This window comes from Condylura cristata, unplaced genomic scaffold (assembly GCF_000260355.1).
Source record: "Condylura cristata isolate star-nosed mole 26May11 unplaced genomic scaffold, ConCri1.0 scaffold00025, whole genome shotgun sequence".
Classification (NCBI taxonomy): Eukaryota; Metazoa; Chordata; class Mammalia; order Eulipotyphla; family Talpidae; genus Condylura; species Condylura cristata.
This window is the reverse complement of record NW_004567126.1, coordinates 2,700,991-2,716,890: the sequence shown is the minus strand read 5'-3', so window position 1 is coordinate 2,716,890 and position 15,900 is coordinate 2,700,991. Positions and strand designations below refer to the sequence as shown.

The 15,900-nt window shown below is 33.4% G+C and overlaps 1 protein-coding gene across 3 annotated transcripts in view; it reads right to left on the bottom strand.

Moving 5' to 3' along the window:
- The window catches only part of DYNC2H1 (dynein, cytoplasmic 2, heavy chain 1), a 250,498-nt gene that overhangs the window by 145,859 nt on the left and 88,739 nt on the right, over positions 1 to 15,900 (bottom strand). For 2 of the 3 annotated variants that reach the window (XM_004689056.2, XM_004689057.2), the window contains exons 51-57: positions 12,951 to 13,064; positions 11,812 to 11,954; positions 6,631 to 6,715; positions 5,131 to 5,285; positions 3,658 to 3,795; positions 2,078 to 2,191; positions 1,567 to 1,727 (exon numbers count right to left, since the gene is read on the bottom strand). In XM_004689056.2, coding sequence (XP_004689113.1) covers positions 1,567 to 1,727; positions 2,078 to 2,191; positions 3,658 to 3,795; positions 5,131 to 5,285; positions 6,631 to 6,715; positions 11,812 to 11,954; positions 12,951 to 13,064 — 910 coding nt within the window. The remainder of the gene's footprint in view (positions 1 to 1,566; positions 1,728 to 2,077; positions 2,192 to 3,657; positions 3,796 to 5,130; positions 5,286 to 6,630; positions 6,716 to 11,811; positions 11,955 to 12,950; positions 13,065 to 15,900) is intronic. The other variant, XM_012729844.1, reaches the window with a different exon arrangement.

Genomic DNA, 15,900 nt, shown 5'->3' with positions numbered 1-15,900 from the left:
ACAATGGACAGATCAACAAGACAAAAAATAAACAAAGACATTAAAGGTCTGAACAAGAACATGTACAACATGGGTCTAACAGACATCTATAGAATACTGTACCCCCAAAAATCTGAGTACACATTTTTCTCAAACCCACATGGATCGTTCTCTAGGATTGACCACATAATGGGTCACAAGATAAATATCAATAGATACACTAAGATCAAAATCATACCAACTATTTTCTCTGACCATGAAGGAATCAAATTAGAAATAAACCATATAAGGAAGACAAGAAACCCAGCTACCAGTTGGAGACTGAAACCCAAACTACTGGAGGACCATTGGCTCAATTAGGAGGTCAAAGAAATCAAAAAATACCTGGAGGAGAATGACGAGGACACAAATCTCCAAAACTTATGGGATGCATTGAAAGCGGTTATAAGAGGAAAATATATAGCATTACAGGCTCACATAAAGAAACAAGGAAAAACTCAAAGAAACAACCTAATAATGTCCCACCTTAAAGAACCAGAAAAATAACAACAAAATAACCCAAAAGCCAGTAAAAGATAGGAAATAATAAAAGTCAAATCAGAAATAAATGAAATGGATGTTAAACAGTCCAAAAAAATCATTGAAACCAAACTCCATCCAAAAATGGGCAGAAAAGCTAAAAAAACACTTCTCCAAAGAAGAAATGCAGATGGCCAACAAGCATATGAAAAAATGTTCAACATCACTTGTAATAAGGCAGATTCAAATTAAAACCACAATGAGATACCACCTCACCCCAGTGAGAATGGCACATGTTAAAAAAAACTAGCAACAACAAATGTTGGCGAGGATGTGGAGAAAAAGGAACTCTCCTGCACTGTTGGGGGGAATGCAAACTAGTTCAACCACTATGGAAACTGTTTGGAGGTTCCTCAAACTGCCAAACATGGAGCTTCCCTACGACCATCAATCCCACTCCTAGGTACCTACCCAAAAGACACAAAAACACTGATTCAAAAAGATACCTGCACCCCCATGTTTACTGCTGCTTATTCACAATTGGAAAGTCATGGAAACAGCCCAAATGCCCCAAAATAGATGTCTGGATTAAGAAGATGTGGGACATATACACAATGGAATATTACTAAGCAACCAAAAAAAGAAAAAGAAAAGAAACACATGTCTTTTGCAGCAACTTGGATGGAGCTGGAAAAGATCATGCTTAGTGAGATAAGACAGAAAGAGAAAGAAAAATACTGAATGGTTTCATTCATAGCAGGAGTAATGGACCAGGCGAGAAAATAACAAAAATAATGAACAACCATATACCATAGACATTTTGCGGGGGTGGAGTGGGGAATGGGATCAAAAACAGTGCGGGGAGGGAAATGCACCGGAGTATGGTGATGGCACATGGGTGATTTGGTGATGGGAAACCCAAGGGGATTGCAAACTGAGATGCAAAAGTGCACAAAAATATGTAAAAATAAACTATTATAAAATTTTAAAAAATAAAAACATTTTAAAACATGAAAGAATGTGTGATTCATTGTTGAAGTAATATTTTTCACAAATTCAAGCACTTACCTTTTCATGCTCACCCAAGAAGTATCAAAAATACCCATCAACCTCAAAACTCCTTCAAGGATGTCTCTAATAACATCAGGTGGCATACGTAGTGAGCGGATTTCTGAAAGAGATTCTGGCTTAATGTTTCCAACTGCCAGTTTAGCTTCATTGACTAAGGGCTAAAAGACAAAAGGCACTTTTACTTCTAAAATATGTATATATATATATATATATATATATATATATATATATGTCATTAGCTACTCACAAATTTTATTTTGATAAAATACTTTTTCATTTTATTTAAAAGGACTTTAACAAAGATAATTCATTACCATCATTAAATTTGCTTACATTTCCTGAAAAACTTTCCTTCTTGGTTTTTCTTTTATCAATAATATTCTGGTTGAATGTCACATTTGATAGTATTTTTAGGAAATAGCTTGAGCAAATAATGTTTAAATGACTATATTCTATTGGCAGTCGAAAAAGTAGTTATTACCATGTTTCCTTTTTTTTAAAAACTTACCCTCACTTCTTTTAATTCATCATCAATTTTGTTTTTTCTTTCTTCAATTTTAATGACTTCTTCTGCTATCTTATGCTTTAGTCTTTCAAGTTCTGTCTTTTGCTCACTAGCATCCTATAGGAAATTTAAAAGGAATTCCAATCAATTTTGAAAGTGTGATGACAAATATATATTAGTCATTTAAAAGTAACATCAGTTATTAAAATATTTTCTAATATAATTGACATAGCTTCTAAAATGTCTGGGGAACTGATAATGTAGTATGTAATTACTACTGTGAAGTTTCTATACTTAACGTTTTTAAATAGCAAAGCAGTAAATGTTTATGATATAAAAATTAAACAAGTAAGAAATGCATAATTTAGAAAACTATAATATACATTTACCACACTTATAACAGCCTAGACAGGGTGGTACTATTATGGTCATTTTATAAAAAGGAAACTGAAAATAAAGACATTCATAGACCTAATGATAAAGATGAACAACTGTTCCATCCTAACAGTAGTATGTTAGAAGTTTTTGTTTCTACACTTTATTTTGAACAAAATTAAAAGTCATAATAGAGTAATGTAATTTCAAATATATTAGCAACTTAGATTCAAATAACACTAAATGATGTATCAACAGCATATGACCCCCTTTGTTCACGGCACACACAAATCAGGGATTCCACATAAACAACAATGCTTAGCTATTATGAACATTTGCATTTGGTTTATTTATATAATTAAAAAAAACCAAAGAAGAAATTTATCAACAAACCATTACAGCAGTGGGTCCCAGTCAAAATATTATAATCATCAGGGAGCTTAAAAAACCAATGTTGGGTTCCTTACTACCAAATATTTTGATATAATTAATCTGAATGTAGCTTGGGTACATAATCCACATTTCCTTGTATCCCAATTTTACCTCCAAGTACCTTACATATTGGCTTAACTGGAATTTCCTATATTCTATAAGCTCTTCTATATGTGTATCTCTGCTACCACTCTTTAATAGGAAATGTTATTTTCTCCATCTCCACCTTCAAAAATCTCTCTTTAAGGCTCAACTGATACAGTCCTCCTTTTACTAATTGGCTCTTCCATCTGGAATTTATTCCTATTCTGAGTACTTCAAGCACTGAATTTGTACTTTTCTCATAACGAGAGCTGTAAGCTTTAAAAATTGCAGTATGATATTTAAGCTGTCTTTTTAGACAAATCCTGAGAACACTGAAAGTGAGGACAACTCCTGAAACCTAAAGGCAAAAATTCTAAGACAAAATAAAAGTACAAATCAATATAACTAGCAGAGGATAAACAAAATCAATTATTGACAAATCCATACTAATTTTACTTATATTTGTAAGGATCAGGAAAAATTAGTGTATGGTCAACTGATGGAAGTATAATCATGATTCCAAACAATATGGAAAATACCATGCTCTTCCACAAGGCTTAAGGACATAGCACTACAAAGTCCGACTCAGCATAGACAAGCAATAGCCACATAACTAAAAATGTTACCTTATATACAATCAGGTATCAAGGTCTCCCAGTTGTTTGCATTTGGGGGCTCACTGTAAACATTACCTGCATTGATACCGTGATTTCTTGGAGGGCAGCATCTGCTTCGTCTTGCTTAGTTTTAAGTAATACACTTTGTTCTCCAGCTTTTCTGTTCAACTCATCCACAAGAGCTTTAGCTTCATTTAGTTTAGAAACACCAGCCTATGTCAATAGTAAAAAAAAAAAAATTGGCAACATTTTTTAAAGGAAACTTCACAAGCATACACTAAAGAAAGTCTATAAGAACAAATCAAGCAAAATGTAAATTTATCATAAAACATTTGCAAGTAGATTTAGGTTTTTTGTTATTGCTAATTATAATGACTTACTCAACTGTATTTCCATTAAGAGGTTGTGAAGTACTCCATAGAGGCTTACAAGGAAAACAAACTTAAAAAAAGATTCAGAGTAAACACATACCTTAAACTAGTTTAGATAGAAGAGAAAAAAAAAAAAGAAAAACTCAACTTTTACTCATTGACCCAAAAGAACCCAAAACGTACTCCTCTTATTCTGAACATCAATTAATTTTACAGCATCGCACATAAACCTTTTTCACCAGACATCACATCACATAAGCTGCTGGTGGGCTATCATTCAAAATGCTTTACCTACATTTGAGTGGTTGTTTTAGCCTGGCCAAAGCCCCTAGACATAAATCAGAAAACTGTGAGAGACAGTAATGGCAAAATAAGGAATGCATGCAATATTTACTGCATACCCCAAATAGAAAACAGGCATTATACTGGTTTAATACATATGTATTTCCTCTAATACACTTATACACAACTAGCATTAATCTAGTTAAGTTGCAACTCTGTAGTTTAAGTAATTTACCCACAGCAACTCAGAGAACTAAATCAGGAAGTTAACTTTCCCCGATCATGTTTAGTTAATGGCTTAATATAAATGAAAGTGAATCATGAAAAAAGATAATAACTTTTTTCATTTAAAATGGTTCCTTGTTTATTACCCTAACAAAGAAAAGCTAGAACTTTGGAGCAGGTATGCTCTCTGAAAGTTTGAGGCTGGCATTTTGATGCTACCTTTAAGTTCTATAATTAGGAAAATAAGTTCATAAAATACCACATAAAATGACATGGATATATAATTATATAATGATATAATTTTAATTGTAAACATTATTAAAAAGCATATTCTTGGGTATTTTAATAAGCATTTATAAATTTCTAAAAATTCTTTAAAGTGAAAGGCACTTTAAAGATAGCACCATACACTACCAAAAGCATAAAAACACCTTCCTGTGAAGAAAAGGAACAACTATTGAATTTTAAAAAATCATTATTATAATCCAGTGGATATTTAGATAAAAAGGACATTTTCCAAGGTATTTAATACTTATATATACTTTATTATATTAAATTATATAAGTACTTATATACTTCTTACATTAAATATATGCCATCGGCATTATGATATACATAATCATTGTTTTCTGTACATAGATAAAATAACTCAAGGCTACCAATGTTGTACCTGCAAATGACTTTGTCTCTTTAATAATTCCTTTTTCTTGCTGCTGCTAATGGCAGAATACACATGCAAAAAGGTCATATATCTGCTTGGAGTAGCACCATATGCTTTACAAGACTCATGAATTAATAAAAAGGATTTTAGAAAATCAGGATCAACTAGAAAAAGATAGAAAACAAAAATTATTTAATATATACATGACCCATGAAAAGCTGACGAAAATAAACCCAACTATATGTATTTTCTACCAAATGTTATCACATAAGAAATCATGAACATGAGATATATCTTTGCTTACAGGTACATAGGTATTTCTAGACATCTACTCACAGATCCCATTTTCCTAATGCATTATGAATTTTCTTCTTCAGTATTATGTATCCTCATGGTTATAAATTCCCCCTCAACATTCTGACAACAATAAATCTATGGGCTGTCATAACATACATTAATTGAAACTGCAAAACATAGTATTCAGAAGAAAACTTAATAAAAGCTACTTGAATGAAAAAGAGATACCAAACCTAGTAACATCTATTTTTTTTCCCAAGACTTATTTATTTATGCATACAAAAGTTGGGATGTTGGCCAGAAGTGTGGAGGGGTGGAGGTGGTGGTGAAAAGAATCACCAGAGACAGAGTGATGAGCAGAACAGGCAGACTGACTGAAATACACTGCTGAGGGGAGCAGTGGACAAGACAGGAGAGGTCTGCTGCACCATGCAAGTCACCTCCATGGCCAGGGCTCAAACTCATGCTGCAATGGTTGCCAATAACTTCAGAGAGCTGAGACTTAACCCTTTGTGCCACCATGGAGGCCCAGAACTAGTAACATTTATTAACTCCCATTTTATATAGGGAGAAAAAGAATTTCAAAAGGCAAAAAAATTAAGAATAAGTTCACATAGTTTCAAACACATGTTTGGTCTATGTTTGAATAGGCCTCAACCTATTTCTCTCTGTATTCTCCACCTCAGTGAATAAAACCAACTTGTAAAGAATTTTACAGGTCAGAACCCTAAAAAAAAATTTTGAATCCTATTTCTTTTAATGCCAGCGTCGTTTTATAAGTAACTCTCCTTTCTTTCTTTTTTTTTTTTTTCTTGTCTCCTAATATGTCCCCAAGTCCATTCTCAGATTACTGCAACAACTTCTATAGTAGTCTGTCAGGTTTCTCCCTACGCCGTTCCATTTTCTAATAACTAAAGAAGGGGAAACTCAGAGTTTTGTTTCTAAAACAAGACTTTGAATTTATTGCTAATAAAATCTTTTCATTATCCCAGTCACCCATAAAGAACAATTCAAATTCATTAGCATGACATGAAAAACTCTTCACTACCTAATGTGTCCATCTTTTTCTCTCTTTACCACATATTATATATAAGTAATAAATTAACATAAAAATTTAGACTTCTAGAAAAAATATAAATATGTCTTTCAGATCATTCAGGTCCAAAATATAATTCCATCATTTCAAAGATGACAATTATTTAATAAAAATACTACCTGAAATTTTCTTTTCTTCTTTTCTTCTTTTGCTGCTGTATTTTTCTTCACTGTATGTTTCGCTGAACAACATTTCAGGAATCTAAAATAGAAAAAATATTTTGTTAAACCTCAAAACAATAAAAAAATGTTCAAGTAAACCAGTATTCAAGGTTTAAAACTTTTAACACACACACACACACACAAACTATCAATAGTAATTTCTTTTCTAGGATTCATTCTAGACTAAGAGAAAAAAATTGTGTCGATATAGCTCATGCACATATAACCTGTTAATTGATTGCAAGTTAATGGTACACATTGAAAAGTTCCAACATTTCACTTGAAAATGATTAGACTATGTTATGAAGACACTCACATAGTGAGTCATAAAATGATACAAAAAAGTTTTCTTTGGCGTCAAATTAATAACATCATGTCTTCACAAAATAAAAACAAAGATAGCAAAAATTCATTCTTATAAAATTTGTAAGTTAAATTAGAAATAATCTTAATTTAATTATCCATAATTAACATTTTTATATTTGGTAATTCCAAAAACTACTGATACTTTAACTATAGTTAAGTTTTTGCCACTATCACAAAGAGTTTTGTAAACCTGTACTGTTTTCAGTAAGATTAGATTTTCTAAATATATAAAAGTAAACAACTTTTTCTAAATATATAAATTTTAGATTTATTTTTCTGCAAGAAAAAAACTGAAGTAGTAAAAGTCTGAAACTTTAAAATTAAACCAAAAAAGTCGATACCACCTAATATAATTGATAGCTACAGCAATAGGAAACAAATCATCCAGGTAACTAGGTCAAAAAGCCATTTTCTAAATTTCAGAGTGAATAAAACATAAGAAAAAAAAATCCCATAATTAATGGAGAACTTAACAGTGACATTCTTCTTGCATCAGAGTATATGCTTTTTTTCCCTCAAACATATTTACTGACTTATGCCAAAACATTCAAGCCACAGTAAGACAATTGTATATTTACACCTCAAATCAGTGGAAATTTGGTTTCTTAGAAACTTATTTTCTTTAAATAGCCTATACTTCAGATCATTAGCTTGATTATGGAAACTTAGCAGATACACACACACGTATGTGTATACATACACACACACACACATATATATATATATAGACATATACACACATAACACAGATATATATACACACATAGCAAAACCTTCTGCTCATATTTGTGAAATAGTCTAACCCTAAATAATCCATATAGCAAAATGCTCCTGTCTGGATTTGCCCACATTTCTTTGCCTCCACTTTTCCTCCTTGGAGAATAAAAATGACTTTTTAAAAAGAATTGAATGGGTATTACCTCTATTAACTTCCCTTTCTAGGCTCACCTCTCACTTTCTTAAGCCTCTTTCCAGTTATCTTGTCTGCACACCTTTGCCAACACATCGTTGTCACTCATCCTCACCCCACAGACCATATCGCAAACAATAATAAACCAGTCCATAATCTCACATTTCAAATGTCCCTTTCTTCTACCATCACATTCATGTCTTTCCAACTCACTCCCTCAACAAGGCCAATAATACTCAGACTCCATTAAGACCTACAATCTTTTAATTCAATCACCTTTTCTTTTTGTATTGTATCTATCTATCTATCTATCTATCTATCTATCTATCTATCTATCTATCTATCTATCTATCTATCTATATTACATCTTAATTTTGTACATTTTTCATCTAAATTGTAATCCTCGTGGATGTCCCACCACCAACCACTTCAACCATGTGCCATCACCACAGTCCTGTGTGCTTTATACACACACACACATATAAAGACATATAACATACATATAAAGACATATATACACACACAACACAGACATATACACACACATAACAAAACATTATGTTTGTATTTATCAAATAGTCTATCCCTAAATAATCCATGTAGAAAAGTGCTCCTGTCTAGATTTGATCTTATTCCCAGACCAGTTTTGATCTTATTCCCTCCTCCTCCCCTGTAAAATATCTCTGGTTTTTGCTTTTACTTTATTACAATTATTTTTTTTTTTCTTTACACTTCTTACACTCCTGCTATGAGTGGAACCATCTGGTACTTTTTTTTCCTGGCTTATTTCACTAAGCATGACCCCTTCCTTTTCAAAGTCATTTACTTGTCCCTCATTATAGTCAAGTAGCAAAGCCCCCAAATGTGGTCAAATTCAAGTCACCAACTATTGCAAGTAAGCACCTCTAAGCACATATTATAACCAGAGAAAAACACAGTAATCTACAGTGAATCCTTTATGCTATCTATAACAATCTATTCTCCTAACTCTTCACTCGTTCACATTCCCACACTATTTTGCTATCTTCTTGCATTTCTTTAAGCATCCAAAATCTTTTTCCCTTGACCTTCCTCTCAACTAATAATCCTAATTCCTATATCACTGGGAAAAAAAAAAAAACATAAACAATCAGAAGAATCTCCAAAAAGGCCAGATATCACACAGGTCCACCTCTCTGGACCTTTGCCTCTGCACCATGTCTTCCCAAAGGCTCATATTAATTTCTTCATCTGTGCACTAGACCCAGTGCTGCCCACTACTCAGCAATAGTCCTCTAGGAACTCTCCTATGTGACCTGTAACTGTCACATAGGACAGTTACATTCCTTTTTTTGCATTCCCAACAGCATCAGTATATGAACACGAGATGTTTATCTCATCTTAAAAAAAAAAAAAATTCACCTCTACTTCCTTTAGCTACTGATTCATTTCTCTCTTATAAGAAATTTCAAAACAGTTGGCCATATTTCCACTCGCTCATTCTCTGTTGTCATTCTCAAATGTACTTCAAAATGACTTTACCCTAGTGGCCTAGGAGCTAAGTCTCAGTGCTACCTACTATATCCTAAATTCAATCCCTGGCCAGGGAGCTGACCCACATATGGTGCAGCAGACCTCTCCTGTTCTGCCTGCTGCTCCCTTCAGCAGTGTATTTCAGTAGATCTGCTGTTCTACTCCCCACTCTGTTCTCTTTGCAAGGTCACCCCCACACACACACTTCTGGCTTACACCCCACTTCCTCTACACACACACACACACACACACACACAGAGGCCTTTCCCACTAATAACTGACAGGGGCTTTAGCAAAGTCACCAATGTTACTTCCCATCCTCATCTACTTTCATGTTTCAGTTTCACAGTCCTTACTCTGTTGAAATGCTAGCCTCCTAAACCATCATACTTCCTACTTTTCCTCCCAATTCCCTACCAACTACTTCTCAGTATGCTTTGCTGGTTCCTCCTCTTCATCTCTTCAACTTCTTAATGAAGTACCCAGTGTTCTGTCCTTTTGTGAACACACGCCCTTGGTGAGATTATTCATTTTTCATAGACTTTAGTGCCAGCCACCAGGCATGGATCAGGTTCTCTATTGATTCAGGAAATGAGTAAAGGCAAGTCCTAAGACCATGGTGGCTTCTTCAGGCTTTTAATGATCTTTTTACACCATTTGTAGTGAGGCAACCAGATGCAGATCAGGGATGGGGGCCAGGAGGCTGGCAGGCCTCCTAGTCCTCAGCAGGATCTTTGCTCTTTCTCTTTGGGCTCGCTCTGGCATTCTCTCCTAGTCTTTACCACTCTCCATCATTCTCTGCACTCACTGTCCTCTGTGTGATGTCGCCCTTAAAGCCTCAGCCTCCAGGCTCAGGTGTGCCCTCTTACGAATGCTCACACATTACTCCAGGTGTCCACCATCTAACAGGAGTGCCCTGTTCCCAAGCACCTTCGACATACAAGGTCACAGGTGATAGCCACAGGCTAATAGCCTGACAGTTTTGCTTACCCTATCCACTTATATTCTGATAATTCCCCAAACTTTATCCATATGCCAGACCTTTTCCCTGAACTGCAGAATTATATGCCTTCTCAACTCTGAAAGTAAGGACGCCTACCATCTTATTTAATACACCTAAAATTGAAAGATTTAATGATTGTTATATCCTTTTAGCTGCTTGAACCACCTTACTTGACTCTGGGCTCACATTTTCCTTACACCTTATTAAAACCTGTCATCAAATTCTATCGTTTTATACTACCAAATGTATGCAGAAGACAGTCAATTCCCACTCCCTCCACCACTGTCAGCCTTTTCTTTCACAGTAGCCTTCTAACTGTTTCTGCTGTTGCCCTCTAGAGTTCATTTTCAACCCAGGAGCCAATGTAATCTTAGTAAAACTTTAGTCAGAAAATTTTGGTTCAAAAGCCTCTAGAGGTTCCCTTATTTCCAGGAAAAGCTAAAATCGATATAGTGATTTACAAAGCCCTACCCTAACTCCCCTAACTCCCCTCTTGTTGCTCCAGCCTCTTCTCCAGCTACTCTCTTCCTACTCGCTGTAACAGCTGGCCTTTCCTTGAGACTCAAAATCCCCAAGAATACTATCAAACCAGAATCTTCACCCAGAAAGCTTTTCACCCACATACGCCCAAAGAATACAAACTCCCTGACTGCAGAGATTTCTATCTCTTTTTTCTCTGCTATATCCCAAGCATACAGAGTAGTAACCCATATTATGCACTCAATAATTCTACATAAGAGCTTCAGGCTAGACTCGTTTTGCTTTCCTCTATCTATAAGTGAAATCTAACTAAAATATCTCTCCTATAAAACCTGCCTATTATTCCAAATTACATTCCTTCCACTAAGTCATTATTTTTCAAGGAAAAGAAATGTGTGAAAAAGACAATATATATCATTCAAGTAGACAATACTGAAAGTCATTAATTCAAACGAAGCAAAATAAGATGCTCCCAGTCAAGATGTTACGGGTTCACACTTCAACTCCTTGCAAATACATAGCTTATAAATGATATTTTAATTAAAAAATTCACTAAAATTATTACTATGATGCTTTTAGTATAGTCTTATTCTGTTAGATGAGCTAATTAAAAGCATAAAATTTTAAAAGTATGATAAATTTCCTATGGTGCTTAACTAAGACCATAATGTTCAATCTAAAATTCTACACTCAACATTCAAATGAGTATACTCAAATACTCTACTTTCAAAAGAAAGTAGCAATACCCTCAAATGACACAAGATATACAGAACCACAACTAAAGTAATAAACAAAAAAGAAGTTGTGAAAATCAATAACTTCAAAAATACTTATTTTTTCATTTCAATATATGTGTTAAACTTACTTTCTTCATACTGCTGTCTGACCAACCCTCCATCCACAACACTTGGCATTTTTTATTCAAGGCTGGATTACTCTCACAGTTTATTATGAAGTTTACATTTGCAGAATCCATTATCAACACAATATGTAAATTTTGTTGAATTCCTAAGAAATATACAAAAAATGACAATTACAAATACTACAATAACAACTGAGGAAATTTATGTATAATCTAGTTATATGAAAGCAAAATTTTCTGAAACAGAATGGTAGAAGTTATTTAAAATATAGTCTTATAGTACAATTTTTACTTTGGTTAAAAGTATTTATACATATGTATGTGAGTGTATGCACTCTAAAAAAAAGAGGGGTGCTCTCTGATGGTGCAGGGGTTAAAGTTTCAGTTCTATCAAGCTATTGCCAGCCACTGTGGCATAAGTTTGATTTCCCACTAGAAAGCTAACCCAGATGGTGGAGCAGACTTCTCCTGTCTCCCCTGCTGCTCCCCTCAGCATTGTATCTCAGAACATCTGCTGCTTTTGCTACCACTCTATCTCTTATGAATCCTCTCATCAACCCCCACCCCCACACCTGTGGTCTATACCCCAGTTCTTATATGCATAAATAAGTACAAATAAATCTCTAAAAAGGAAAAAAAAAAGATCTCAAAAGATATTCATGAAGAATATTAGTTGATAGTGATTTGTAAGTTGTAGCATTATTGCCTTATTTTTTTATTTATCCCAACTTTAGATATCTACAGTGCACAGAAAAAAATGCATTTATAATCATCAAAGATGATTTATTTAGTATAAAAAAAATCCTAGTATCTGGGAAATCTCAATAGTTCAGTAATGTTCTAAGATAGAAGATAGTAAGCTCTAACTTTACTAGCTAAGAAGAAAGGAATCACAGAAAATATTCCAAAGAAATAAGATACTTTCATTCTTTTGCTTCACTAAAATATTGCTAACATACCTTCAGGCTACTAATGGGTTATTTTCAAAAAGCCTCAGAGAATAGAAAATAAAAGTATAAACTACATATAATTGGATTCAAATTTAAGGTATCTTTACAATCTAATAGAAAATAAGACAAATTAAATGATTCATTTCACATTAACCAGAGTTTAAACTGATTAATAAATTCTATGTCACTTACTATATGTGAAGTAATTGAAGACTGGTCCAAAAAAACCATCCTGTGAAGCTTGATCTTTAAGAGGCAATAGCAAGGGCTCTAATTCTTCCAGAGTATAAAGTCCAGGAACTTCGCCTACAGAAAAAGATAACATTTTTTTTTCTTAATTTCAGAAACATTATATTAGTTTAAAACACATTTTACATTGTGTTTTTTCTGTTTTTCTGACATTTTTCTGTTTTGTATTAAATAATATGTTCTTATTCAATCTTTCAAAAAGTGAAGAAATGCTTTCACATATACCTTAATATACAAATCTAGAACTATAGTCTCCATTTAAAAAAATTCAAACTCCTAAGCAAGCCATTTGAGACAGTTCATCATCAAGCTATCATCTGCTGTTCCTGGTTCTTCTCCCACACCTCCCCAAGAAATCTAGCCTCAGCAAAGCTGTGCTCTGTAAATATACACATGGTAAAATACTTTTCCAGGAATAAATGCAAATATGCAAATGTATTAATATCTCTAGCTTTTCTCTGTCTTTATCTTCCCCCCAAATTGCTGTTTCAATTCAAGACACTAATTTGCTAATTCCTATGCCCATTATCCTTTTCTGGGGCTACCCATACACTAAGGCTTTCTATTTTACATACTATGTAAACATTACACTGTTTTTTTCCTTCACTATTTAGCACTTGTCACATTAAATAATGAAAAATTTTTTCCTTTTCCTGCCCAATTAGATTGCTAATTCCCAAAGGACAAATACTTGATCATTTCAATATTAGTCCTTAGGACATTCTTAGCAAAGTATCTGCAACATAAATATTTGAAATATAAATGGAAGAATGAATGAGTGAACAAATCAAGGTGGGAAACTGCATGAGAAATCAGTAGAACTAATAATGTCCTGCTACTATGTAGATGATAAAAGGTAAATCAAAGTTAATTAAAACTACAAGCATTTGATGGAGGGCCTGAAACCATGTCTTGTTTACTACTGTAAATCCAACATTTAGAAATAGATCTGATACATAACAGATGTTAATAAGTATTTGTTAAACTAGTATGTTTATAGTTTGCAAGACATTCTAAGATTAAGTGGAAATTCCTTTTCTATACATCTACAGCACTGCATTCATATCATATCTGAATTTTACTTTTCATTAGGCTCAACTCAGATATGCAAGACCATTCCCCATGTCCCAATTTTGTATATATTAAAAAATATAATATACAGATATAAATCTGCTCTATGCCTTTATGTAAACTTCAGCCATACTAGGATATTTTTGATTCTTTAAATTTAGCAAAGAGTTCTATGTACCTACCATCCATTATAAGGAATAAGAATTTTAAGCAACAAAAACAAACAAAAAGGATACAAACACTGAGGGAGTTTCTCCCCTGGAAGTCTTTTTCAATTTTTTTAACTAAAAATGTTGGCAAATTCTATCAAAATCATATTTTAATAATAAACACTAATATATTTTAAGACAAAATAATACTCAGGTAATACTTACTTGGATATGTGTTTTCACAAAACAAAAACCAAAATAAACTATATATCTATTTACTAGTTTATCTCAACAAAAATGAACATGGTCTCCATCTACTGACAAAGCAGTAAGCAAGAATGTGCCCCCTTAAAAATCAAGAGGTTATCTATAAAAAGGCCACAAACACTTCAAGTTTGCTCAAAACATTCCACTTTCACTATGCTACTATGTCTCAAGTCATTAAAAGAAATTGGTTAACTATTTGTCTAACTAGAATAATGGCTGTATTGTCATCTGGGCATTAAATATAAACACCTCAAATTATGTTAAATGTATTCTTTACCAGAGCTGTTTAAATCTGAAGATAGACCATATTAATGCAGAGAATGCCTAGCAAGATGCAAAACAGGTATTTATTAAAACTAAGTTGAATATGTAACATTCTTATTAGGTCTCCCCAATTGAACCAACCATACAGTTTAAAACAGATTCCAACAATGTGTACTTTACAATTAAATAATAAAATATCCCTAATCCAAAGCTAAGCTTTCTCACACCTGTCCTACTAACAGTGAATATTCACTATAAATGGATTCTAATAAGCTTCATAAATGCTTCAGAACAGAAAAAAAGTATGAGAAATTGGAGATATCTATCCCAAGAAACCAACAAAATGACCAGGTAGTTCTAGAGACAACAGGAATTTACTGACTTGAGAAATACAAAAATGGATGACTGGATCAAAAAGATGTGGTATATTTACACAATGGAATATTACTCAGCAATAAAAAGGATAACATCATGCCTTTCACAGCAACCCATGGATAGAGCTGGAAGGGATTATGTTCAGCTAAATAAGCCAGAAAGAAAAGAAAATTATTAAATAATTTCAAACAAACAAACAAAAAGAGAAAACAAACAAAAAGAGTCAGAAAAAAAAAAGTAGCCATAATAAAGTAAAAATCAAAATCATCAGGCAACTATTGATCAGAGACATTCTGTAGAAGAGGAGAAGGGAGAAGGACCAGGGTAGAGGTGGGAAGAATACAAGGGATATGGTGATGATGGTACATGGGTGAACTGGTGGTGGGAATTTCATGGGGAAACCATACATTGTATATAAATGAAGGATGATATAATGAATATATTAAAAAAATAAAAATACATAAGATAAAATTACTAAAGCTCTAAAAAAAAAAGAGAAATACAAAAATATTCTTGTATTTGTATAGCCATATTAAGGTCATACCATAAACAGTCAATCATTCTACAAGAGATGTTTCACCAAACGAACTATTGTTACAAACTATACTGTGTATCTCCTTACACCAGGGTCTTTTATTTATGTATATAAAATTCTTACAGATAAGGGCCCTTTCTGGTGGCGCAGCGAGTTAAAGCACAGCACTGAGAAGCTAAAACCACTTCCGCATGAATTCGATCCCCGCCTGCCCCGGAGGAGACCACATGGC